At 48.7% G+C, this 27,572-nt stretch overlaps 2 protein-coding genes across 2 annotated transcripts in view; one reads left to right on the forward strand and one right to left on the reverse strand.

The window, feature by feature from the left end:
• Positions 1–16,443, forward strand: part of LOC139227985 (FYVE, RhoGEF and PH domain-containing protein 4-like) — an 81,358-nt gene extending 64,915 nt beyond the window's left edge. Inside the window, exons 4-11 of the mRNA XM_070859140.1 lie at positions 3,236–3,325; positions 4,964–5,112; positions 6,130–6,286; positions 10,495–10,633; positions 11,992–12,050; positions 13,341–13,519; positions 15,599–15,753; positions 16,169–16,443. Of these exons, the coding sequence (XP_070715241.1) occupies positions 3,236–3,325; positions 4,964–5,112; positions 6,130–6,286; positions 10,495–10,633; positions 11,992–12,050; positions 13,341–13,519; positions 15,599–15,753; positions 16,169–16,443 (1,203 nt within the window). The remainder of the gene's footprint in view (positions 1–3,235; positions 3,326–4,963; positions 5,113–6,129; positions 6,287–10,494; positions 10,634–11,991; positions 12,051–13,340; positions 13,520–15,598; positions 15,754–16,168) is intronic.
• Positions 16,444–24,158: 7,715 nt separating this feature from the next.
• The window catches only part of LOC139227986 (voltage-dependent L-type calcium channel subunit alpha-1S-like), a 31,744-nt gene continuing 28,330 nt past the window's right edge, over positions 24,159–27,572 (reverse strand). Inside the window, exon 6 of the mRNA XM_070859141.1 lies at positions 24,159–24,205. Coding sequence (XP_070715242.1) covers positions 24,159–24,205 — 47 coding nt within the window. The remainder of the gene's footprint in view (positions 24,206–27,572) is intronic.

Consider the following 27,572-nt stretch of genomic DNA (forward strand, 5'->3'; position numbering starts at 1 on the left):
CACTTCGTGTCCCTGTCCTGTATCACTCCGTGTCCCTGTCCTGTATCACTCCCTGTGTCCCTCACCCTGTAACGCATTCCCCTGAAGCTCGGTGAGATTCTCGCTCAGTATTTATGGCCTTTCTCTGTGTCACAGAGGCCTTGTAAATTTGAGCATTGTTGAGCTCCCTGAGGCCGGGTTCAGTCCATTGGTATTTAGGGATCGGGGAGCACAGTGGTTATGTTACGAGACTAATAATTCAGAGTCCCGGACCCATTGGTCTCATCCAGAGACGTGAGTTCAAATCTCACCACGGCAGCTAAATTCAGTTAATGAAATAAATCTGGAATAAAAAGCTGGTATCAGTAATGGTGACCATGGAACTACCGGCTTGGTGTAAAAACCCATCTGGTTCACACTAATGTCCAAAGGGAAGGAAATCTGCTGCCCTTACCCGGTCTGGCCTATATGTGACTCCAGACCCACAGTAATGTGGTTGACTCTTAACTCCCCTCTGAAATGGCCCAGCGAGACACCCCGTTGCTACAAGAAACAATAAAAGAATAAAACCAGATGGACCACCCGGCAACGACCTCAGCAACGGCTTCGGACACAACAACAGCACACCCAGCCCAGTCGACCCGGCAAAGTCCTCCTCACCAGCATCTGGGGACTTATGCCAAAATTGGCAGAGCTGTCCCACAGACTAGTCAAGCAACAGCCTGACATAGTTATACTCAGAGAATCATACCTTTCAGCCAATGTCCCAGACTCCTCCATCGCCATCCCTGGGTATGTCCTGTCCCACCGGCAGGACAGACCCACCAGGGGTGGCAGCACAGTGGTATACAGTCAGGAGGGGCCTTGGGAGTTCTCAACATTGACTCCGGACCCATGAAGTCTCATGGCTTCAGGTCCAGCATGGGCAAGGAAACCTCCTGCTGATTACCACCTACGGCCCTCCCTCAGCTGATGAATCAGTACTCCTCCATGTTGAACACCACTTGGAAGAAGCACTGCGAGTAGCAAGGGCACAGAATGTACTCTGGGTGGGGGACTTCAATGTCCCATCACCAGGAGTGGCTCGGTAACACCACTACTGACCGAGCTGGCCGAGTCCTGAAGGACATAGCTGCCAGAATGGGCTTGCAACAGCTGGTGAGAGAACCAATAGGAGGTAAAGAACTACTTGACCTCCCTCACCAATCTACCTGTCGCAGATGCATCTGTCCATGACAGCATTGGTAGCAGTGACCACCGCATAGTCCTGTGGAGACACAGTCCGGTCTTCACACTGAGGGCACCCTCCATTATGTTGTGTACCACCGTGCTAAATAGGATAGATTCAGAACAGATCTAGCAGCTCGAAACTGGACATCTATGAGTCGCTGTGGGCCATCAGCAGCAGCAGAATTGTATTCCACCACAATCTGTAACCTCATGGCCCGGCATATCCCTCACTCTACCATTACCATCAAGCCAGAGGACCAACCCTGGTTCAATGAGGAGTGTAGAAGAGCGTACTAGAAACAGCACCAGATGTACCTAAAAATGAGGCGCCAACCTGGGGAGGCTGTAACACAGGACTACATGCATGCTAAACAGTGGAAACAGCATGCTATAGACAGAGCTAAACAATCCCACAATCAATGGATCAGATCAAAACTCTGCAGTCCTGCCACATCCAGTTATGAATGGTGGTGGACCATTAAACAACTAACGGGAGGAGGAGGCTCCATGAATATCCCTATCCTCAATGATAGCGGAACCCAGCACGTGCAAAAGACAAGACTGAAGTGTTTACAACCATCTTCAGCCAGAAGTGCCAAGCGGATGATCCATATCGGCCTCCTCCTGAGGTCCCCACCATCACAGAAGCCAGTCTTCAGCCAATTCGATTCACTCTACGTGATATCAAGAAACGGCTGAGCGCACTGAATACAGCAAAGGCTATCAGTTCCGACAATATCCCGGCTGTCGTGCTGAAGACTTGTGCTCCAGAACTAGCCGCGTCTCTAGCTAAGCTGTTCCAGTACAGCTACAACACTGGCACCTACCCAACAATGTGGAAAACTGCCCAGGTATATCCTGTGCCCAAAAAGCAGGACAAATCCAAGCTGTTGCATCAGTCTACTCTCAATCATCAGCAAAGTGATGGACGGTGTTGTTGACAGTGTTGTCAAGCGGCACTTACTCACCAATAACCTGCTCACCGATGCCCAGTTTGGGTTCCGTCAGGACCACTCAGCTCCAGACCTCATTACACCCTTGGTCCAAACATGGACAAAAGAGCTGAATTCCAGAGTGAGGTGAGAGTGACTACCCTCGACATCAAGGCAGCATTTGACCGAGTGTGGCATCAAGGAGCCCTAGTAAAACTGAAGTCAATGGGAATCAGGGGGAAAACTCTCCACTGGCTGGAGTCATACCCAGCACAACAGAAGATGGTTGTGGTTGTTGGAGGTCAATCATCTCAGCCTCAGAACATTGCATGCAGCAAGACCTGGATGACATTCAGGCTTGGACTGATAAATGACACGTAACATTCACACCACACTAATGCCAGGCAATGACCATCTCCAACAAACGAGAGTCTAACCATTGTCCCTTGACATTCCACAGCTTCACCATTGATCAGAAACTTAACTGGATCAGCCACATGAATACTGTGGCAACAAGAGCAGGTCAGAGGCTGGGTATTCTGCGGTGAGTGCCTCACCTCCTGACTCCCCAAAGCCTTTCCACCATCTACAAGGCACAAGTCAGGAGTGTGATGGAATACTCCCCACTTGCCTGGATGAGTGCAGCTCCAACAACACTCAAAAAGCTCGGTACCATCCAGGATAAAGCAGCCCGCTTGGTTGGAACCTCATGCACTACATTCAACATTCACTCCCTCCACCACCGGCGCACCGTGGCTGCAGTGTGTACCATCTACAAGATGCACTGCAGCAACTCGCCAAGGCTTCTTCGGCAGCACCTCCCAAACCCACGACCTCCACCACGCAGAAGGACACGGGCAGCAGACGCATGGGAACACCACCACCTGCAAGTTCCCTCCCAGTCACACACTTGGAAATATATCATAGTCGCTGGGTCAAGATCCTGGAATTCCCTCCCTGACAGCACTGTGGGAGTACCTTAAACACACGGACATTCTTGAGGGCGATTAGGGACGGGCATTAAATTCTGGCCTTGCCAGCGACACCCACATCCCAGGAACAAATTTTTAAAACTGACTTTTGCGTCTTTGCAGGAAAGTGACGCGGAGAAGCTGTTTAAAATTGCGGGCGAGCTTCTGCAAACAGAGGAGGCCTATGTCAACAAGCTGCACCTCCTAGATCAGGTGAGTACCATGGCAACGCTCGCAGCCAATGCAGCACTCCCATTGAACTGGGCGCAGCCCATCCCCCACTCCTCCCTGATTACTCCTGCACTGGGCCCAGCTCATTGGTAGAAAAAATAGAAAAGCAGAGTATTTTTTAAATGCTAAGAGATTGGGAAATGTTGGTGTTCCGAGGGACCTGGGTGTCCTTGTACACCAATCACTGAAAGTTAACATGTAGGTACAACAAGCAATTCAGAAAGCAAATGGTACGTTGGCCTTTATTACAAGAGGATTTGAGTATTGAGTAAAGACGTCTTACTGTAATTATATAGGGCCCTGGTGAGACCACACCTGGAGTACTGTGCACAGTTTTGGTCTCCTTACCTAAGGAAGGATATACTTGCCATAGAGGGAGTGCAACAAAGGTTCACCAGACTGATTCCTGGGATGGGGGGATTGCCCTATGAGGAGAGATTGAGTAGACTAGGCCTATATTCTCTGGAGTTTAGAAGAATGAGAGGTGATCGCTTTGAAATATACCAAATTCTTACAGGGCTTGACAGGGTAGATGCAGGGAGGATGTTTTCCTCTGGCTGGGGAGTCTAGAACCAGGGGTCACAGTCTCAGAAAAAAGGGTCGGCCATTTAGGACAGAGATGAGGAGAAACTTCTTCACTCAGAGGGCTGTGGAGGCTCAGACATTCAGTATATTCAAGACAGAGATCGATAGATTTTTGGATATTAAGGGAATCAAGAGATATGGGGACAGTGCAGGAAAGTGAAGTTGGGGTATAAGATCAGCCCCGATCTCATTGAATGCCAGAGCAGGATCGAGGAGCCGAATGGCCTACTCTTGCTCCTATTTCTTATGTTCTATTCCCAGCAGCTCCGTGTTTCCTGGACCCACGCCATTCCCAGCAGCCCTGCGATTATTCACACATGGTCCCAGCACGTATGTATTTGAGTGAGGATAAGCCTTTCCCCAGAGTGGTGACAATGTGGAACTCGCTAGCACATGGTGGATTTGGGACAAGTAGCATCGATGCATTTAAGTTGAAGTTAGATAAATACATGAGAGATTAAAAAATTGAAGGATATGCTGATAAGTTAGGTGGGAGGAGGTTCATGTGGAACAGCGACACTGCCACAGAGTATTTGGGCCAAATGGACTGCTCTGTGCTGTACATTTGTCTATCATTCCATATAATCCCATCACACTCCCAGCAGCTCAGATTACAGCAGCACCTGCCCCAGCAGCTCAGTGAGAGCCTGTCCCAGCACACTGAGAGCGTATCTCAGCACACTCCCAGCACACTCCAGCACAGTGAGAACGTATCCCAGCACACTCCCAGCACAGTGAAAGCGTATCTCAGCACACTCCCAGCCGCTCTGAGATGTCTCAATGAGTTTAAACCTAGCAGGTTGAATCTCTCCCCCCCCCCCCCCCCCCCCACCTCCCTGCTCAGCTCCTCTACGTCTCAGTATCTGTTCTCCGTCATGAAGCTCAGGACATTTACTGCTTTAAAGTAGAGTCACAATTGGTGGAGTCTGCAAGCAGCCTCTTTATTTGCTCTCTCAGTTCCTCTCCCACCTTGCCAGTGATGTACCTCCGATCTCCTGTCTGATTGTACCTGCATCGTCCTCTCTCCTGCTGCAGGTTTTCTGTGTAGAGCTCATGAAAGAAGCTAACAGTGGGAGTTCATTCTCAGAAGATGCAGTGAAGCAGATCTTTTCCAACATTCCTTCCATTTACCTCTTCCACAAGCAGTTCTTCCTCCCCGAGCTGCAGAAACGCATGCAGGAATGGTAAGGGCCGGTGTTTATTGTGTCTACTGGTCTGTACTGGTCTGTATTGGTGTGTGCTACTGTGTTCCTGGTGTGTATACTGGTGCGTGGTGTGGACTGCTGTGCACCGTGTGGACTGGTGAGGGCAGTGTGCGTTGGTGTGTACTAGTGTGATCTACTGTGGGTTGATGTGGGGTGGTGTGTACTGATGTATGGTGGAATGGTCTGATGTGTACTGGTGTTTGCTAGTGTGTGTTGGTGTGGGCTGGTGTGTGTCGGTGCGTGTTGGTGTGAGCTTCTGTGTATTGGTGTGTGTCGGTGTGTGTCGGTTTGTACTGGTGTGTGTTGGTGTGTGTTGGCGTGTGTTGGCGTATGCGCGTTTGTGTTGGTGTGGGCTGGTGTGTGTTGGCGTGTGTTGGTGTGTTTCGGTGTATGTTGGTGTGTGTTGGTGTGTATTGGTGTGTATCGGTGTGTGCTGGTGCATGTTGGTGCGTGTTGGTGCATGTTGGTATGTGTTGATGTGTGCTGGTGTGTGCTTGTGCGCGTTGGTATGTGCTGGTGTATGTTGGTGTGTGTTGGTGTGTGCTGGTGTATGTTGGTGTGTGTTGGTGCATGTTGCTGCATGTTGGTGTGTGCTGGTGCATGTTGGTGTGGGCTCTGTTCCGTGATCTATTCAGGAATTGGGATGGATTCCTGGGGAATGGAGAATGGAATTGGAGTTCCTGGGAACCGAGAGTTATCGGTTTTGCAGATCTGGCACATTATTGCCAATCGTGAAAGGGATTGGACAGTACGCTGTCTATGAAACCAACGTGCATCTTTTAAAATGAGGAGACTCTGTGACAAGGAGTTGCCTGCTGTCTCAGAGCAAGGAGATGCGCAGTACGTCTCATGTCTGTGGTGAGTAGCGTTGCCTGGGTTACGGGTCAGAGAGTGTAACTGTTCCCAGGGATCCATCAGGGAGTAGCGGCTGAGAGATATGTCCCTCACCTTGGGACATTGACACCTGACAACCTGATGTGGGCCGTTTCATTTCAGGTATGTGAATCCCAGGATCGGTGATGTGCTGCACAAACTTGCCCCGTTCCTCAAGATGTATGGGCAATACGTGAAACACTTCGACAAAGCCATGGACCTACTGGACACCTTGTTACAGAAGTGCCAGCCCTTCCGCGACATTATTCAACACATCCAGGTATGGTGGGCAGGCCTGAACTCTCAAAGTGGCTGCAGACAACAGGCCAGGGTAGAGAGGAGGGAATTGGGGCTCTTCCTGGCCTTCTGTGTCAGCCACTGTCACTCATCAACTGGCCATCCTGGGGGTCAGCTGATAGTTTAGCACTAGTACCCCCTCACCCCCACCCCCACCCACTCACCCCCACCCTCACCCCCTCACCCTGACCCCCACCCCCTCAACCCATCCCCACCCCCTCAGCCCCACCCCCATCCCCTCACCCCCTCACCCCTCACCCCCATCCCCTCACCCCCACCCACTCACCCCTACCCCCTCACCCCCACCCTCTCAACCCCACCCCCACCCCCTCACCTCATCCCCTCATCCCTCACACCATCCCCTCACCCCTCACCACGACCCCCACCCCCACCCCCTCACCCCCATCCCCACCCCCACCCCCTCACCCCACCACCCTCACTCCTTCACCTCCACTCCCACCCCCACCTCCACCCCCATCCCCTCACTCCCACTCCTACCCCCACCCCCTCACCCTCACCCTCTCATCCCTATCTCCTCTCACCCTCACCTACTTGCTCACTCCCACCCACTCACCTACCTCCCTCACCCCCTCACCCACCTCCCTCAATTCCTGTAGTTAATGTTGTAATTGGTCTGTAATTAAGAGCGGCCATTAGCCAGGCCCATTGTAATGAAGTCAGTGAAGGTGGGATGTGAGTGAGTGAGTGAGTGAGTGAGGTATGAATGAGTGAGTGAGTGGATGAGAGGGTGGGGGGTGAGTGAGTGAGGTGTGAGTGAGTGGGTGGGTGAGTGAGGTATGAATGAGTGAGTGAGTGAGTGGGGTATGAATGAATGAGTGAGTGAGGTATGAATGAATGAGTGAGTGAGTAAGTGGATGAGAGGGTGGGTGGGTGAGTGAGTGAGTGAGTGAGTGAGTGAGTGAGAGAGAGGGTGGGTGAGTGAGTGAGTGAGTGAGTGAACCAGGAATGTTTTGATGAGAATGATCAGGAGATCCAAGAGCTAATAGATCGCAAGCGCAGGGCATTTCTGAGCCTTAAGCAACAACCCAACTCGGGAGCAGCAAAATAACATTACAGGCGACTCAAGGTTGAGGTCCAACAAAAAACCTGGGACCTAAAGAACAGGTGGTGGATGGAGAAAGCACAGGAGATACAACAACTGGCCGACAGCCATGAAATGCGAGGATTCTTCACTGTAGTCAAGGCCACGTACGGACCAAACTCCAAAGGCCCCAACCCACTCCTGGCCAAGAACGGGGAAACATTCATCAAGGACACCGAGGCAGTCAGTGCCCGCTGGAAGGAGCACTTCGACGATCTCCTCAATCGAGACTCTGCCTTTGACTCGAGTGTTCTCGACTCCATCCCACAGCATGCGACCCGCCACCAACTCAGTGAAACTCCAACGTTGCACAAGGTTGGAAAAGTCATAAAACAGCTCAAGAACAACAAGGCTACAGGAGCAGATGGAATCCCTGCTGAGGCGCTAAAGTATGGCAGAGAGGCGCTGTTGGCATGGATACATGACCTCATCTCTCTCATCTGGAGGGAGGAGAGCATACCGGGAGATCTCAGAGATGCAGTGATCGTGACCATCTTTAAAAAAAGGGGACAAGTCTGACTGCGGCAACTACAGGGGAATCTCCCTGCTATCAGCCACTGGGAAAGTTGTCACTAGAATTCTACTCAACTGTCTTCTCTCTGTGGCCGAGGAGCTCCTCCCGGGGTTACAGTGCGGATTTCGCCTCCTACGGGGCACAGCAGACATGAATTTTGCAACGCGACAGCTGCAGGAAAAATGCAGGGAGCAGCGCCAGCCCTTATACATGGCCTTCTTCAACTTTACAAAGGTCTTTGACACTGTCAAGCGTGAGGGTCTATGGAGCATCCTCCTCCATTTTGGATGCCCCCAAAAGTTCGTCAACATCCTTCGCCTGATCACAACGACATGCAGGTCGTGATCCTTACCAACGGATCCATTACAGACCCTATCCATGTCCTGACCGGGGTTAAACAGGGCTGTGTCATCGCTCCAACCCTCTTCTCAATCTTCCTCGCTGCCATGCTCCACCTCACAGTCAACAAGCTCCCCGCTGGAGTGGAACTAAACTACAGAACCAGTGGGAAGCTGTTCAACCTTCACCGTCTCCAGGCCAGGTCCAAGACCACCTGTCGTCAAGCTACAGTACATGAACGACGCCTGCGTCTGTGCACATACAGAGGCTGAACTCCAGGACATAGTTGACGCATTTACTGAGGCATACGAAAGCATAGGCCTTGTGCTAAACATCCATAAGACAAAGGTACTCCACCAGCCTGTCCACACCGCACTGCACCCCCCAGTCATCAAGATCCATGGTGCGACCCTCGACAACATGGACCATTTCCCAAACCTTGGGAGCCTCTTATCAACAAAAGCAGACATCAATGATGAGGTTCAGCATCACCTCCAGTGCGCCGGTGCAGCCTTCGGCCACCTGAGGAAAAGAGTGTTCGAAGACCAGGCCCTCAAATCTACCACCAAGCTCACGATCTACAGGGCTGTAGTAATACCCACCCTCCTGGATGGCTCAGAGGCATGGACCATGTACAGTAGACACCTCAAGTCGCTGGAGAAATACCATCAACAATGCCTTCGCAAGATCCAACAAATCCCCTGGGAAGACAGACGCACCAACGTTAGTGTCCTTGACCAGGCCAACATCCCCAGCATCGAAGCACTGACCACACTACATAGTCTGCATGCCAGACACGAGACTCCCAAAGCAAGCACTCTATTCGGAGCTTCTTCATGGCAAATGAGCCAAGGGTGGACAGAGGAAACGTTACAAGGACACCCTCAAAGCCTTCCTGATAAAGTGCAACATCCCCACTGACACCTGGGAGTCCCTGGCCAAAGACCACCCTAAGTGGAGGAAGTGCATCCGGGAGGGCGCTGAGCTCCTCGAGTCTCATCACCCAGAGCATGCAGCAATCAAGGGCAGGCAGCAGAAAGAACGTGCGGCAAATCAGTCCCACCCATCCCTTCCCTCAATGATTATCTGTCCCACCTGTGACAGGGACTGTGGTTCTCATATTGGACTGTTCAGCCATCTAAGGACTCATTCTAGGAGTGGAAGCAAGTCGTCCTCGATTCCAAGGGACTGCCTATGATGATGATGATGAGTGAATCAGTGAGTGAGTGAGTGAGTGAGAGGATGAGTCGGTGAGTGAGTGAGTGAATGAAAGAGCGAGCGAGTGGGTGTGAGTGAGCGAGTGAGTAAGTGAGTGAGTGAGCGTGTGGGCGAGTGAGCATTTGGGTGAGTGAGTGAGTGGGTGAGTGAGTGGGCGGGTGAATGAGTGAGTGAATGAGTAAGTGACTGAATGAGTGAGTGAGTGAGCGTGTGGGCGAGTGAGCGTGTGGGTGTGAGTAAGTGAGTGAGTAAGTGGTGGGTGAGTGAGTGAGTGGGCATGTGGGCGAGTGAGTGAGTGAAAGTGAGTGAGTGGGTGTGTGGGCGAGTGAGTGAAAGTGAGTGAGTGAGTGAGTGCGAGTGGGCATGTGGGTGAGTGAGAGCGAGTGGGCATGTGAGTGAGTGAGTCAATGAGTAAGTGACTGAGTGAGTGAGTGAGCGTGTGGGTGTGAGTGAGTGAGTGTGTGAGTGAGTGAGTGAAAGTGAGTAGAGTGAGTGGGCGTGTGGGTGTGTGGGCGAGTAAGTGAGTGAGTGGGTGAGTGAGTGAGTGTGTGAGCCGTGGGTATGTGTGTGCCGTGTGGGTGTGTGTGCCGTGGGTATGTGTGTGCCATGTGGGTATGTGTGCCGTGGGTATGTGTGTGCTGTGTGGGTATGTGTGCCGTGGGTATGTGTGAGCCGTGTGGGTGTGTGTGCCGTGGGTATGTGTGTGCCGTGTGTGTGTGTGTGCCGTGGGTATGTGTGTGCCGTGGGTATGTGTGTGCCGTGTGGGTGTGTGAGCCATGTGGGTGTGTGTGCCGTGGGTATGTGTGTGCCGTGTGGGTATGTGTGCCGTGGGTATGTGTGTGCTGTGTGGGTATGTGTGCTGTGGGTATGTGTGTGCTGTGTGGGTATGTGTGCCGTGGGTATGTGTGTGCTGTGTGGGTGTGTGAGCCGTGTGGGTGTGTGTGCCGTGGGTATGTGTGTGCCGTGGGTATGTGTGTGCTGTGTGGGCGAGCTGCACTAACACTGTGTGTTTGTTCAGGCACAGGACATGTGTGGCAGTCTGACTCTGCAACATCACATGTTAGAACCAGTGCAGCGAATCCCTCGATACCAGCTGCTCCTGAAGGACTACCTGAGGAGGCTGCCGCCCGATTCCGCCGACAGGACCCATGCCGAGAGTAAGAGGAGAGAAGCTTGCACATTACCTGACTTACAGTTGGGCATTAGCTTCGGTTAATCCCAGTGAGAGGGTCAAATCCACAGCGAGTACATGGGCTTCCTGCAGACCGGGAGGCCGATAGTTCCATTAGCTGTAAATGGGATCAAAGGGCAACGCAGTAGGGGAATGAGGCGAGAAGGTGGGGATACAGGATAAGAACATAAGAACATAAGAACATAAGAAATAGGAGCAGGAGTTGGCCATTTGGCCCCTCGAGCCTGCTCTGCCATTCAATGAGATCATGGCTGATCTGATCATGGACTCAGCTTCACTTCCCTGCCCGCTCTCCATAACCCTTGACTCCCTTATCGCTCAAAAATCTGTCTATCACCACCTTAACTATGTTCAATGACCCAGCCTCCACAGCTCTCTGGGGCAGCAAATTCCACAGATTTACAACCCTCTGAGAGAAGAAATTTCTCCTCATCTCAGTTTTAAATGGGTGGCCCTTATTCTGAGACTATGTCCCCCAGTTTTTGTTTCCCCAGTGAGTGGAAATATCCTCTCTGCATCCACCTCATTATCTTATACATTTCAATAAGATCACCTCTCATTCTTCTGAACTCCAATGTGTATAGGCCCAACCAACTCAACCTATCCTCATAAGTCAAATCCCTTCATCTCTGGAATCAACCTCGTGAACCTTCTATGAACAGCCTCCAATGCAAGTACATCCTTGCAATTTGCAATTTACTCCATTTAAATTATAATTTGCTTTTCTATTTTTTCTGCCAAAGTGGATAACCTCACATTTTCCCACATTATACTCCATTTGCCAAATTTTTGCCCACTCACTTAGCCTGTCTATATCCTTTTGCAGATTTTTTGTGTCCTCCTCACAATTTGCTTTCCCACTCATCTTAGTATCAGCAGCAAATTTGGCTACATTACACTCGGTCCCTTCATCCAAGTCATTACTATAGATTGTAAATAGTTGAGGCCCCAGCACCGATCCCTGCGGCACCCCACTAGTCACTGTTTGCCAACCGGAAAATGACCCATTTATCCCAACTCTCTGATTTCTGTTAGTTAGCCAATCCTCGATCCGTGCTAATATATTAGCCCCAACCCCGTGAGCTTTTATCTTGTGCAGTAACCTTTCATACGGCACCTTATCGAATGCCTTCTGGAAATCCAAATACATGACATCCACTGGATACAGTGAGATGGTGGGCAAAACTGGGCCTAGGTTGTAGGGTCAGGTCTCTTCAATAAGTTACGAGATAACACGGTTTGAAGAAGAGAGACACAAAAGACTACTGTCACTGAAATTCTTCAGTTAATTAAATACCTCTTTTCTGAATCTCTTAACACAAGAATCCCTGGAGATAATCTTTGAAGCTGCGAAGCATTCAAATGCTGCAATCGCTGAACTGGTGAGTAAAAAAATTCACCAACATGACTGGCACAGTGTATCTATAACATCTCCAGCCTTAGTCTATCTCTGGATGTAACATTGCTCTATCAGTGTGTGTCACATTGCTCTATCTATCTCAGTGTATGTTACATTGCTCTATCTATCTCAGTGTGTGTTACAGTGCTCTATCTATCTCAGTGTGTGTAACATTGCTCTATCCATCTGAGTGTGTGTTACATTGCTCTATCCATCTCAGTGTGTGTGCAGCATTGCTCTATCTATCTCAGTGTGTGTAACATTGCTCTATCCATCTGAGTGTGTGTAACATTGCTCTATCTATCTCAGTGTGTGTAACATTGCTCTATCCATCTGAGTGTGTGTAACATTGCTCTATCTATCTCAGTGTGTGTAACATTGCTCTATCTATCTCAGTGTGTGTAACATTGCTCTATCTATCTCAGTGTGTGTAACATTGCTCTATCTATCTCAGTGTGTGTAACATTGCTCTATCTATCTCAGTGTGTGTAACATTGCTCTATCTATCTCAGTGTTTGTGTAACATTGCTCTATCTATCTCAGTGTGTGTAACATTGCTCTATCTCAGTGTTTGTGTAACATTGCTCTATCTATCTCAGTGTGTGTGTAACTTTGCTCTATCTATCTCAGTGTTTGTGTTACATTGCTCTATCTATCTCAGTGTGTGTAACTTGCTCTATCTATCTCAATGTGTGTTACATTGCTCTATCTATCTCAGTGTATGTTACATTGCTCTATCTATCTCAGTGTTTGTGTTACATTGCTCTATCTATCTCAGTGTTTGTGTTACATTGCTCTATCTATCTGTGTTTGTGTAACATTGCTCTATCTATCTCAGTGTTTGTGTTACATTGCTCTATCTATCTCAGTGTGTGTTACATTGCTCTATCTATCTCAGTGTTTGTGTTACATTGCTCTATCTATCTCAGTGTGTGTTACATTGCTCTATCTATCTCAGTGTTTGTGTTACATTGCTCTATCTATCTCAGTGTGTGTAACATTGCTCTATCTATCTCAGTGTTTGTGTTACATTGCTCTATCTATATCAGTGTTTGTGTTACATTGCTCTATCTATCTCAGTGTTTGTGTAACATTGCTCTATCTATCTCAGTGTTTGTGTTACATTGCTCTATCTATCTCAGTGTGTGTAACTTTGCTCTATCTATCTCAGTGTTTGTGTAACATTGCTCTATCTATCTCAGTGTGTGTTACATTGCTCTATCTATCTCAGTGTGTGTGTGTAACATTGCTTTATCTATTTGATGTCTTGTAGGAGAAGCAGGAGAAGATGTGGGAGATTTTTGAAATGCTCGGGGGAGATGAAGAACTCATCGACCCTTCGAGTGAGCTGATAAAGGAAGGCCCAATTATGAAGTTGTCCATCCGATCTAACACTGCGAAGGAGAGGCATCTGTTTCTAGTACGTGGCATATTGTTGGAGTTTTGCTCGGTGTATATCTTTGCCCTTATTCTCTCGACTTTGCTACATGATTCATGTTACCCACCTTCTCCTGTATTCCTCCCTCTTTGTTTTCTCCCCACCTTTTTGCTCCATCCCTTTTTCTTCCTCCTCTCCAGCTTTCCCTGTCCCTTTCCTTTCCTTCCCTCTATCCCTTTCTCTTCCCTTGCTCAACAATACCCTGCTCATCGATGCTTAGTTTGGATTCCGTCAGGACCACTCAGCTCCTTATTACAGCCTGGACCAAAGAGCTGAATTCCAGAGGTGAGGTGAGAGTGACTGCCCTCGACATCAAGGCAGCATTTGTTCGAGTATGACATCGAGGAGCCCTCGTAAAACTGTGGTCATCGTGGATCAGGCCAAAAACTCTCCACTGGTTGGAGTCATACCGAGCACAAAGGAAGATGGTTGTGGTTGTTGGGAGGCCAATCATCTCAGCCCCAGGACATCGCTGCAGGAGCTCTTCAGGGCAAAGAAAGTAACAACTTGCCTTTAACGTAGTAAAATGTCCCACGGTGCAGGAGCATTATGGAACAAAATTTGACACCAAGCCACATAAGGAGATATTAGGACGGATGACCAAAAGCTTGGTCAAACAGGTAGGTTATAAGGAGCATCTTTTAGGAGGAAAGAGAGTGGGCAAAGTTTAGGGAAGGAATTTCAGAGTTTGGGGCTTTGGCAGCTGAAAGCACGACCTCCAATAATGGAGCGATGGAAATCGGAGGAAGTACAAGAGACCAGAATTGGAGAAGCTCAGAGATCGCGGGGGGGTCGTGGGGCTGGGGGACATTACAAGGATACGGTGGGGGGAGGGGGGTGGGGGGGACCATGGATGGATTTGAAAACAAGGATGAGAATTTTAAAATGGAGGTGTTTGTGGACCGGGACCCCATCGAGTGCAGGATGATGGGTGAATGGGACACGGGCAGCCCAGTTTTGGATGAGCTCAAGTTTATGGAGGTGGAAGATGAGAGGCCGGACAGGAGAGCATTGGAGTAGTCAAGTCTAGAGATAACAAAGGCATGGGTGTGGGTTTCAGCAGCAGATGAGCTGAGGCAGGGGCAGAATCGGGCAATGTTACATAGGGATGGAAATCGACCGTCCTTGTGTGGTCTGGCCAATAGTGACTCCAGGCCCACCCTAACGTGGTGACTCTTAACTGCCCTCTGGACTGACCCAGCAATCCACTCAGTGAGATCGTGTGCAAATTGAGATAGGCTACCATTCATTTACTCTATTACTGTTTGATATATTTGTTTGGTAATTGAAACCAAAGACAAAACTCAGTGTGATTACATCCTGCTGCCCTCAAAAAGCACAGAAGATCCCACGAAGGATGAAAACAGGAGCTGAAATAATGTGAAGTGGGTTCTCTCCTGAATCCCTGGACAAACATTATAGAGAAAGAGTGAGACAGGGAAAGATGGAGGGCTCGAGGGTGAGAGAGTGGGGGACAGGGAGAGAAAGATGGACTGAGAGAGAGAGGGACAGGGAGAGAGAAATAGTGACAAGTAGAGAAAGAGAGACAGGAAGAGAAAGAGAGGGAGGCAGAGAGAGTGAGAGGGGAGAGAAAGGGACATGGAGAGAAAGAGAAAGACAGAGAGATAATGACAGGGAGAGAAAGAGAGGCAGGCAGAGACTGAGAGGGGAGAGGAAAAGTGACAGAGAAAAAAAGACAGGAAGAGTGACATGGAGCGAGAGACAGAGAGAGAGAGAGAGAGAGAGACAGGGAGAGAGAGAGAGAGAGAGAGAGCGATGGGGGGAGAGACAGTGACAGAGCGAGAGAGAAAGAGAGAGAGAATGTTGGAGAGAGAAAGACAAGAAAGACTAATGTGTCATTTGTAGCTCCACCTTGTGGATTACTGCTCCACCTAGTGAACTGCTGTGGTAATGCAGCCATTGCTGTTTACAATAATAAAGCATCAGGTAACAGGTCACCTGACAAGTTCCTGTGTTAAGAGCCATCTTGTGAAAGTGTGTTTGAGATATCAGAAAATATACCACATTTGGCGATGAAAGCTGTGATAATTGGAGCCCCAAGCTGAAATTTGTGGATGATTCTTGCCAAACAGAGAGACTTGGAGAGCTTCTCTGTTTCACATAACAGCTAAAATTACATGTAAATTACAAGCACACCTGGCTGAACTGAAGAGCCCAGATGGCCACGCCTATGGGAATAAAAGGGCATTTTGGAGGAGTTTCAACGTGACCGAGAGACTTTCTGAGCGTATGTGGAGCGGCTAGAAATGTTTTTCACCCGATGCAAAAAACTGTAACCGGGGGTGTTGGAATGAAAACGGGCTATTTTCCTGAAGCAGGCCCCGGGTTGTATGGAAACCTGAACAATTGGCTTGTTCCCGCCAAGCCAAAGGACACGCCACTGACGAAGATTCTAACCAAGTTAGAACAGCACTACAGTCCTGAGCCCCTGGAAATCGCTGAAAGTTATCGTTTTAGAATACGAGATCAATTAACTGACGAAAGTATCAGTGAGTACATTGTAGCATTAAAGAAGCTATCCATTCACTGTCATTTCAGAAACTTCCAGGAACAAGCATTCTGAGACCGATTTGTTTGTGGGATGAAAAATGAAGCAATCAGAAGAAAGTTTTTGACAACTCCTAACTTGATTTTTGATTTAGTTTGTCAGACTGCTATGTCAATGGAAAAGGCCAACCAGCGCGCCCGAGAATTTCAAGCCATTTCCAGCCATCAGACAACCAAGGTGAATCGCCTGCAGGTTAAAAGTAAAAGGCAGTTGGGCCCCAAGGTCCCAGCAACTGACCATGGTAACAGAACATTGAAGTCGTGCTATCGGCGCCTGGGACAACACATTGCTCAAAGTTGTCCATATATGAAGTCAGAGTGTTACTTCTGCAGGAAAACTGGGCATCTTCGAAGGTCGACTGAAGAGTAAACCAACTTTCAAGGCTATCAGTAGAAATCCCGAGAGACTACATAGCATGGAAGAAAAACAACAAGACGAAGAGATACACGTCACCAGGAGCACGAGGGTATCTAACAGCGATTTGAAAAGTATCATCATCCAAGTAGACATTGCAGGATACCCATGGAAATTGGCACTGGTGCATCCGTGAGCGTAGTATCGGAATTGCTATACCTCGACAAATTGAGTGATTTTCCATTGGAGAAATCCAAGATAGAGCAGCAAGGCTACTCAGGGGAGAAAATTCCTGCGGTAGCTCGTATCACCATACTGGTGCAATACAAGGATCAATTTCAGAGCTTTCCTCTCTTAGTAGTGGCAGGAGCCTTATTAGATAGAAATTGGTTGGGATCACTGAAGCTGGATTGGAGTGAGATTTTTCGTGTTGAAATGAGATTTGCATCGAAGGATGATGTCATCAAACAGTATCCGAAGGTGTTCTGTGAAACATGCAGTCGATCCAAGGCTTCAAAGCGAGTGTCAGGGTACAGAAGGACACTAGACCAGTTTACTGCAAGCCACGTCCTGTACCATATGCACTCAGGAGAAAGTTGAGCAAGAACTCAAAAGACTAGAGACTGAGAACATTATCTCTAAGATAGATCTATGTAATTGGGCTACAACCATTGTTGTTGTACCTAAGTCCTATGGTAAGGTAGGGTTGTGTGGTGATTACAAAGTTCTTATAGGGTAATCTCCCCAATACATTGCCAAATGTAGGAGATTTGTTCACAACACTGACAGATGGTCAGATCTTCTCAAAGTTAGATCTCACAAATGCCTACTTACAGCTTGAACTAGATGAGGAGTCCAAGTCATGCTGACTATAAATACTCATCCAGGCCTATATCAGTTTACTAGGCTACCATTTGGAGTGTCTTTCACCCCTGCCATATTCCAAGGGGTGATGAACCAGATTTTGCAAGGTAGTGAAGGGGTAGTATGTTATTTGGATGACATACTCATTTCAGCACCAAACAGGCAAATCCATAATAACATATTGAATGAAGTCCTCAAACGGCTAGAGAAGCACAGAGTATGAGTGACTGCTGGCGAGTGAGTTATTTCAAAACTCAGTGGAGTACTTAGGGTACAGAGTAGACAAAGATGGTTTATATTCAACCATGGGCAAGTTGGATGCAATTACAAATGCACCCACTCCCAAGAATGTCACTGAACTTCAATCATTTTTGGGTCTTTTGAACTATTATGGAAAGTTCCTACCAAATTTGGCTATAGTGTTACATCCACTGAATGAGCTGTTGAAAAAACAGATCCATTGGAAGTGGTCAGAAGAATGCGACACAGCATTCAAGGAGTGTAAAAGCAAATTGGTAGAGAGCACCATGTTAGTTCACTATGACGTATCTAAGGAGATCAAGCTAGCATGTGATGCCTTTCCGTATGGAGTTGGCGCAGTGATCTCTCATGTATTACATAGTGGAGAGGAGAGACCAATTGCTTATGCTTGACGCACTCTCAGTGCCAGTGAGCATAATTATGTGCTAATTGAATGAGAAGCTTTGGCATTCATTTTTGAGGTCAAGAAGTTTCACAAATGGTCGTAAGTTTACCATCGTTACAGACCATAAGCCCCTGACAGCAATCCTCCATCCAAAGTCCCCAGTTCCAACATTAGCTGCAGCCCGAATGCAGAGATGGGCTTTGATTTTGTCAGCATATACATATGACATTGAGTACAGATGATCAGCTGATCACAGTAATGCTGATGCTTTGTCTAGGTTGCCTTCCCCATCACAAGTTACACCCAATAGGGAAGAAGTGTTCTATTTTTCATACATTGATGAACTGCTAGTCACAGTTGAAGAGATTGATAGAGCAACCAAACGTGACCCAGTTATGTCAAAGGTGTATGATCACTTAGCAAAGGGCTGGCCAAACTAGGTCTAGATAAAGATAGAGAATACATCGTCAGTCAGTGTACAACATGTCAATCGGTAAGCAAGAAACCACAATCAGTACCATTACAGCCATGGAAATGGCCCCACAGGGTGTGGCAAAGGTTACATATAGATTTTGCTGAGTTAGAAGGACAACAATTCTTCATTGTGATTGATAGCCATTCGAAGTGAGTCGAGGTGTTTCCAATGTGGAAAATAACAAGTAAAACAAGACAATTTGCGAAGATTGTTTTCATCATACGGCCTCCGAGAAGAAATTGTGTCTGATAATGAACCACAATTTTGTTCAGAAGAATTTGCATAGTTCACAAGCAAAAATGGTGTGAAACATACCAAGGTTCCACCGTACCACCCTGCTTCAAATGGTGCAGCAGAACGCACAGGACAAATTGTAAAACGTGCCCTCATGAAACAAATGTTGGATCCAAATCCAAAGAAATGGCAATTGTCATTGGACCACAAATTGGCTAATTTTCTAATTTCATATCGTAATACTCCTCACACAACTACTGGTAGAACACCAGCAGAGTTGTTTCTCAAACGACAGCCATGAACCAGATTCTCATTGTTAAAACCAAACTTGGCACAGTCCGTAGAAGATAAACAATTAAGACAGAAAGAGAATCATGATCGAGGTAGAGTAAGAGAGAGGAGTGTGAAATTGAATCAGAAGGTTAGAGTGAAGAACCATCACCATAAATGGTTAAAGTGGTTACCAGGAAGAGTGGTGAAGAAATGTGCTCCTTGCACATATTTGTTCAAGATGTTTGACCATGGACAGGTTAGTTTTGTTCACATTGATCATATTTTACCTACAGGTGTGGAAGGAGATGAAAGTTGGAATGATTCGATTATTTCTGACTCATTAGTAAAGTACCAGTAGCAAATGTTACATCCAATGTACTAGAAACAAGTTCAAGAGAAAGTCAGAATTTAAGTCTGAGTCCGAGTCAGGCAGACAAATAGTCTTAAGTTGTAGAGAGTTCAAATGTAGATCAAGGACATCCCTTGGAGGAAAACTTTCCTCAGGATCAGCCTCGAATGAGTCTAAGTTCGACACCATGTTTGGAAGGTTCTGTTCAAGAGTGAAGGTATCCTCTTCGAAACAGAAAACAAGGTTAAGTTTGATTTGTAAATATGGCAAAATAAGTCCATATCTTTTGTTATGTATAACCATGCAAGTTATGTATGATGATTGTTATAATTACTTCTTCATTAAGGAGGGAGAAGTGTAATATATAGCTCCATCTAGTGGACTACTGCTCCACCTAGTGGACTACTGTGGTAATGCAGCCATTGCTGTTTACAATAATAAAGCATCAGGTGGCAGGTCACCTGACAAGTTCCTTTGTTAAGAGCCATCTTGTAAAAGTGTGTTTGTGATGTCATAGAGGATATACCAAATTATGGAGCGAGAGAGACAATGACGGAGGGAGAGAAAGAGAAACAGAGAGTGAGAAAGAATGATTGAGAGAGAGAGAGAGAGAGACAGGAAGAGAGAATGTGACAGAGAGAGAAAGTGACAATAACAACTTGTATTTATATAGTGCCTTTAACATAGTAAAACATCATAAGGCGCTTTACAGGAGTGTTATGACAAACATTTTGACACCAAGCCACATAAGGAGAAATGAGGGCAGGTGACCAAAAAGGTAGGTTTCAAGGAGCGTCTTAAAGGAGGAAAGAGAGGTAGAGAGGCAGAGAGGTTTAGCGAGGGAGTTCCAGAGCTTGGGGCCCAGGCAACAGAAGGCAGGCCACCAATCGTTGAGCGATTATAATCAGGGATACTCAAGAGGGCAGAATTAGAGGAGCGCAGACATTGGGGAGTTGTGGGGCTAGAGGAGATTAGAGGTAGGGAGGGGCGAGGCCTTCGAGGGATTTGAAAACAAGGATGGGAACTTTGAAATCGAGGCAGTGGTTAACTGGGAGCCAATGTAGGTCAGCGAGCACAGGGGTGATGGGTGAGCAGGAACTGGTGCGAGTTAGGACATGGGCTGCTGAGTTTTGGATCACTTCAAGTTTATGTAGGATAGAATGTGGGAGGCCAGCCAGGAGTGTGTTGGAATGGTCAAGTCTAGGGGTAACAAAGGCATGGATCAGGACTTCAGCAGTGGGTGAGCTGAGGCAGGGGCGGAGACGGGCCATGTTAGAGGTGGAAATAGGCGGTTTTGGTTATGCCACAGATATGTGACCGGAAGCTCATTTCAGGGTCAAATATGACACCAAGTTGCGAACAGTTTGGTTCAGCCTCAGACAAGGGTTGGGGAGCGGGATGGAGTCGGTGGCTAGGGAATGCAGTTTTTGGCGAGAACCCAAAACAGTGGCTTTGGTCTTCCCAATATTGAGTTGGAGAAAATTTGTGCTCATCCAGAACTGGATATCGAACAAGCAGTCCGACAGTTTAGAGACTGTGGAGGGGTCGAGAGAAGTGGTAGTGAGGGTATAGCTGGGTGTGATCAGCGTACATGTGGAAACTGACTCCGTGTTTTTGGATGATGTCGCCAAGGGGCGGCATACAGATGAGAAATAGGAGGGGCCAAGGATAGTGTTATGTATGTACATGCTATTTGTAGCCACCAGATGTTGTCATTATTGGAGGCCATTGAGCAGCATGCACATGGTGCTGCTCTGGTATAAAAGGCCAGCCATTTTGTGAGTCAGGCACTTTGGGCCATAATAAAGCAGAGCCAAGGTTGCATCTTGTTCAGTTAAACAGTACTCAGTTTGAACCTTTATTGCATACATAACATTTGGCCACGAGAATACAAGAAGCTTTGTTTGCAAAATGAGTACGATTGTATTTTTAGAGCGATTCGGGGAGGGAGAAGATTGGGCAGACTTTGTGAGTCATTTGAACCAGTACTTCATGACCAACAAAATCAAGGGGGTCGACGATGCAGATTGGCGCCGGACCGTGTTCCTCACTGTGTGCGGTTCAAAGATCTACGGTCTGATAAAGAATCTACTCATACCTAGTGATCCAACAGAGAAAACGTACGAGGAGTTGTGTACATTGGTACGGGAGCACCTCAAGCCAGACGACGGCATCATCATCTCGAGATACAGGTTTTATACACACGTTCGATTGGAGGGCCAGAGCGTGGCTGAATTCGTTGCTGACTTGAGACGTCTAGCGGGACCGTGCAAGTTCGGGACGGTGTTGGCAGACATGCTGCAGGACTTCTTTGTTATCGGTATCAACCACGAGGTGATCCTGCGCAAACTTCTGGCGGTGGAGGAGTTGGATTTAAAAAGGGCCATCCAGATCTCTCCATCATGTGTGATGACGGACAGGAGTCTAAAGCAAATAGCAGTGAAGAACTGAACCTCGGCAAGTACTGTAAATGCGATTGATTCGGCGTTTGGCAGAGCGGCACATGGCAGGGCCAATCCGGCTGTGATCGTGAATGATTCGGCTTTCGGCAGAGCGACACATCACGTGGAGGATGAGAGTCAGACTAGCGCGGACCCGAATACGCAATCTGAGATGCCAGAGGAGGAAGTGCATGGACTGTACTTTTTCATAACCAAGAGTAAACTAATTTTGATTAACGTGAAATTTAACGGGATACCGGTATTGATGGAACTGGACACAGGAGCGAGTCAATCGATCATGAACGAGAAGGCATTTAATAAGCTGTGGGATACTAAGACTGAGAGGCCCAGGTTGAGCCCTGTTAACATCAAGCTGCACACATACACCAAAGAACTGATAAAGGTGATTGGTAGTGCACAAATTATGTGTCGTAATGTATACCGGTGCGGTTCACGAGTTACCGCAGGTACTGGTTGGAGAAAATCAGATGCGACTGGAATGACATAAAAGCGTTGTCGTTGGAGGAAGATACATGTGCCCAAGTATTGCACAAGTTCCCCTCGCTGTTCGAACCGGGTATCGGCAACTTCACGGGAGCCAAGGTGCAGATCCACATGGACTCAGATGCAAGACCCGTCCATCATAAAGCTCGGGCAGTGCCGTATATGATGAGGAAGAAGGTCGAAATTGAACTGGACAGACTTCAGCGTGAAGGGATCATATCACCGGATGAATTTAATGAATGGGCCAGCCCTATTGTTCCTATGTTGAAAAGTGATGGCACAGTCAGAATCTGTGGAGACTACAAGGCTACCATCAACAGGATTTCGAAACAAGATCAGTACCCGTTACCGAAGGCTGATGACTTGTTTGCGACACTAGCAGAGGGAAGTCGTTCACAAAACTGGACTTGACATCGGCCTATATGACGCAGGAGTTGGTCGAGGCGTCGAAGAGACTTACGTGCATTAACATGCACAAAGGACTGTTTATTGACCACAGATGCCCGTTTGGAATTCGCTCGGCTGCAGCAATATTCCAGAGGAATATGGAAAGTCTACTAAAGTCCGTTCCCAGAATCGTCGTATTCCAAGATGACACCCTGATCACCTGTCGTGACTCGAAGGAACATCTGAACAACCTGGAAGAGGTTCTATTGCATTTGGCAGAGTGGGACTCAGACTTAAACGCTCGAAGTGCATCTTCATGGCACCGGAGGCCGAATTCCTCAGGAGGAAAATCGCCGCTGATGGCATCAGACCTACTGACGTGAAAACCAAAGCCATCAAGAATGCACCCAAGCTGCAGAACGTGACGGAGCTGCATTCGTTCCTGGGTCTACTCAACTACTTTGGTAACTTCCTACCTAAATTGAGCTCCTTACTTGAACCACTGCACATGCTATTGAGAAAAGGCAACAACTGGGTATGGGGCACATTGCAAGAAAGAGCTTTCGAGAAAGCCACCAATCTGCTTTGCTCGAACAAGCTGCTGGTACATTATGACCCATGTAAATGTTTAGTATTGGCCTGTGACGCCTCGTCATATGGAATTGGTTGCGTGTTACAACAAGCCAATGAGTCGGGGAAACTACAACCTGTCGGGTATGCATCCAAAAGTTTGTCTAAAGCAGAAAGAGCCTACAGCATGGTAGAAAAAGAAGCTTTAGCGTGTGTGTACGGTGTTAAAAAGATGCATCAATATCTGTTCGGTCTGAGGTTCGAATTAGAGACCGATCACAAGCCGCTCATTTTGTTGTTTTCCGAGATCAAAGATATCAATACCAACGCTTCATCCTACATCCAAAGGTGGGCGCTGACATTATCTGCCCATGATTATGTCATTCGCCACAGACCTGGCACAGAGAATTGTGCCGATGCTTTGAGCCGGTTGCCGATGCCCACACTGGAGGTGCAAACACCACAACCGGCAGATTTAATGTTAATCATGGATGCTTTTGAGAGTGAAGGTACCCCTGTCACGGCTCAACAAGTTAAGACCTGGACCAGCCAGCACACGATATTATCGGTGATAAAGGGTTGCATCCTCAAAGGAGATTGGTCTACCATACTTAAGCGAATGTGCGAGGAGGCCAAACCGTACATTCGTCGCAAGGACGAATTGTCTATTCAAGCAGATTGCATATTATGGGGCAATCGAGTTGTAATGCCTAAAAAAGGGAGAGAGAACTTTGTGCGTGAGTTACACAGCACACATCCTGGTAAAATAATGATGAAGGTCATCGCCAGGTCCCATGTATAGTGGCCAGGAATTGATTCTGAGCTGGAAGCATGTGTCCATCAGTGCAACACCTGCATGCAGCTCAGCAAAGCACCAGCGGAATCGCCGCTGAGTCTGTGGTCATGGCCATCCAAACCTTGGTCCAGGATCCATGTAGATTTTGCAGGTCCCTTCCTGGGCAAGATGTTTTTAGTGGTGGTGGATGCTTATTCGAAGTGGATGGAATGCATAGTCATGTCATCCAGTACGTCCACTGCAACCATAGAGAATCTCAATGTCATGTTCGCGACACATGGTCTGCCTGACATAGAGGTGAGCGACAATGGGTCGTGCTTCATCAGTCAGGAGTTTCAGGAGTTTGTAAAACTTAACGGCAGAAAACATGTAAGGTCAGCACCGTTCAAGCCTACGTCCAACGGGCAGGCAGAACGTGCAGTACAAATGATCAAACAAAGCATGAGGAGAGTAACCCAAGGGTCACTGCAGACCCGTTTGCATACTGCTGAGTTACAGGACAAGGCCCCACACACTCACAGCGGTCTCGCCTGCTGCACTCATGATGAAAAGAGGTCTTAAGACCAAGTCATCTCTTGTACACCCGGATTTAAGTAATCATGTTGAATACAGAAGACAGAGTCAACATGGGTATCACGATCACGTAGCTGTATCACGCGAGATTTCTGTTAATGATCGTGTATATGTGTTGAATTATGGTCAGGGTCCCAAATGGATCACTGGTACAGTCATGGCCAAGGAGGGCAACAGAGTATTTGTTATTAAGCACAAGAATGGGCAAACTTGCAGGAAACACATGGATCAAACAAAGCTGAGGCACACAGACGAGCCAGAGCAGTCGGACGAAGAAACCGTCGACGACCAACCAACCTACCAGCAGCCTTCAGTGGACTCGAGGGTCATCAGTGAACCTGGAATTTCCATCACGGACTTGCTCAATAAAAATTGCCTTACAATTCCTGACATGGCCACTGCCACCCCCAACAAGTCAGCCATGCAGCCACCAACCACAACAGACTCCGCACACTCACCCAAGGCGGGAATCGAACTGAGACGGTCAACCCGGGAGCGTAAAGCACCGGACCATCTCAACCTGTGAAAGACTGTGATAAGATCTCAGAGGAGGGTATTGTCATGTATGTACATGCTGTTGTAGCCACCAGATGGTGTCATTGTTGGAGGCCACTGAGCAGCACGCACATGGTGCTGCTCAGATATAAAATGCCAGCAATTTTATGAGTCAGGCACTTTGGACCAAAATAAAGCAGAAGCAAGGTTGTACCTTGCTTAGTTAAACAGTACTCAGTTTGTACCTTCATTGCATACATAACAGATAGATCCTTGGGGGACACCAGAGGTAACAATGCGGGGGCAGGGAGTGCAAGTGATTCTCTGGCTATAATTAGATAGTCCAGGCGAGTACAGTCACACCCAAATGGACAACGGAGGAGAGGGAGTGGAGAAGGATGATGTGGTCAACCATGTCCCAGATCAGTGTCCTCGGCCCAACCATCTTCAGTTGGTTCATTAAAGACCTTCCCTCCATCATAAGGCCAGATTCTCGCTGATGATTGCACAGTGTTCAGTTCCACTTGCAATCCCTCAGATAATGAAACCTGTGCCCGTATGCAGCAAGCTCTGGACATCATCCAGGCAATGTTTTGGGGTGGGTTGAGTAGGGAAGAGGATGCGATGGGAGGGAGGGATCAATAGGCGGGGAGCAGGGGGGGGGGGGGGGGGGGGGGGGATTGATTGGATAAGGGCCAAGCTTCCGCCTCGTCTCTCACCCTCTCCCCCGCCTCTCTCTCTCCCCCCCCCCCTCTCTCTCCCCCACCTCTCTCTCTCTCTCCTCCCCTCTCTCTCTCTCTCTCTCCTCTCTCTCTCTCTCTCTCTCTCCTCTCTCTCTCACTCTCTCTCTCTCTCTTCTCTCTCCTCTCCCCACTCTCTCTCTCTCTCTCTCTCTCTATCCTCCCCACTCTCTCTATCTCTCCCTCCTCCCCACTCTCTCCTCCCCACTCTCTCCCCGCACTCTCCCTCCCCACTCTCTCCATCTCTCCCTCTCTCTCCTCACTCTCTCCCTCTCTCCCACACTCTTCCCCCCCCCCACTTCCTCTCTCCCTCCCCCCTCCCTCTCTCTCCTCTCCCTCACTCTCTCTCCCCCCCTCTCTCTCTCTCTCTCCTCCCTCCCTCTCTCTCTCTCTCTCTCTCCTCCCTCCCTCTCCCTCTCTCTCTCTCCCTCTCTCCCCCATCTCTCTCTCTCCCCCCATCTCTCTCTCTCCCCACTCACTCTCTCTATCTATCTCCCCACTCTCTCTCTCACTCTCTCCCCCCTCTCCCCCTCCCCTCCCTCTCTCTCTCTCTCTCCTCCCTCCCTCTCTCTCTCTCTCTCCACCCTCTCTCTCTCTCTCCCCCCTCTCTCCCCTCTCTCTCTCTCCCCCCCGCATCTCTCTCTCCCCCCATCTCTCTCTCTTTCTCTCTCTCCTCCCCACTCTCTCTCCCTCTCTCTCTACTCCCACTCTCTCACCCTACTCCCCACTCTCTCTCTCTTCCCCACTCTCACTCTCTCTCCTCCCCTCTCTCTCTCTCTCCTCCCCACTCTCTCTCTCTCTCTATCCTCCCCACTCTATCTCTCTCCTCCCCACTCTCTCTCTCTCTCTCTCCCTGCACTCTCCCTCCCCGCACTCTCCCTCCCCACTCTCTCTATCTCCCCACTCTCTCTCCCCTCTCTCTCTCTCGCTCCCCCCTCTCTCTCTCCTCTCCCTCTCTCCCCCCTCTCTCTCTCTCCCACTCTCGCTCTCTCTCCCCTCCCTCCCTCTCCTCCTCCTCTCTCTCCCTCTCCCCCTCCCTCTCCCCCCCATCTCTCTCTCCTCCCCACTCTCTCTCCCTCCCACTCTCTCTCTCTCACTCTCTCCTCCCTCTCCCTCTCTCTCTACCCCCTCCCTCTCTCTCTCCCTCCCTCTCTCTCTCTTCCCCCTCCCTCTCTCTCTCCCCCTCTCCCACTCTCTCCCCCCTCTCTCTCACTCCCCCTCTCTCTCGCCCTCTCTCTCTCTCCTCCTCTCTCTCCTCCCCACTCTCTCTCTCTCTCTCTCCTCCCCTCTCTCCTCCTCTCTCGCCCCCTCTCTCTCTCTCCTCCTCCCTCTCTCTCTCCCCCCCTCTCTCCCCCATCTCTCTCTCTCCATCTCTCTCTCTTTCTCTCACCTCCCCACTCTCTCTCTCTCTCTCTCTACTCCCCACTCTCTCTCCCTCTCTCTCTCTCTTCCACACACTCTCTCCCTCTCTCTCTACTCCCCACTCTCTCTCCCTCTCTCTCTCTCCCTACTCCCCACTCTCTCTCCTCCCCTCTCTCTCCCTCCTCCCCACTCTCTCTCTCTCTATCTCTATCCTCCCCACTCTCTCCTCCCCACTCTCTCTATCTCTCTCCTCCCCACTCTCTCTCTCTCTCGCTCCCCGCACTCTCTCCGCACTCTCCCTCCCCACTCTCTCTCTCTCTCTCTCTCTCTCTCTCTACTCCCCACTCTCTCTCCCTCTCTCTCTCTCTTCCACACACTCTCTCCCTCTCTCTCTACTCCCCACTCTCTCTCCCTCTCTCTCTCTCCCTACTCCCC

The sequence above is a fragment of the Pristiophorus japonicus genome, chromosome 17, assembly GCF_044704955.1.
Source record: "Pristiophorus japonicus isolate sPriJap1 chromosome 17, sPriJap1.hap1, whole genome shotgun sequence".
Lineage (NCBI taxonomy): Eukaryota > Metazoa > Chordata > Chondrichthyes > Pristiophoridae > Pristiophorus > Pristiophorus japonicus.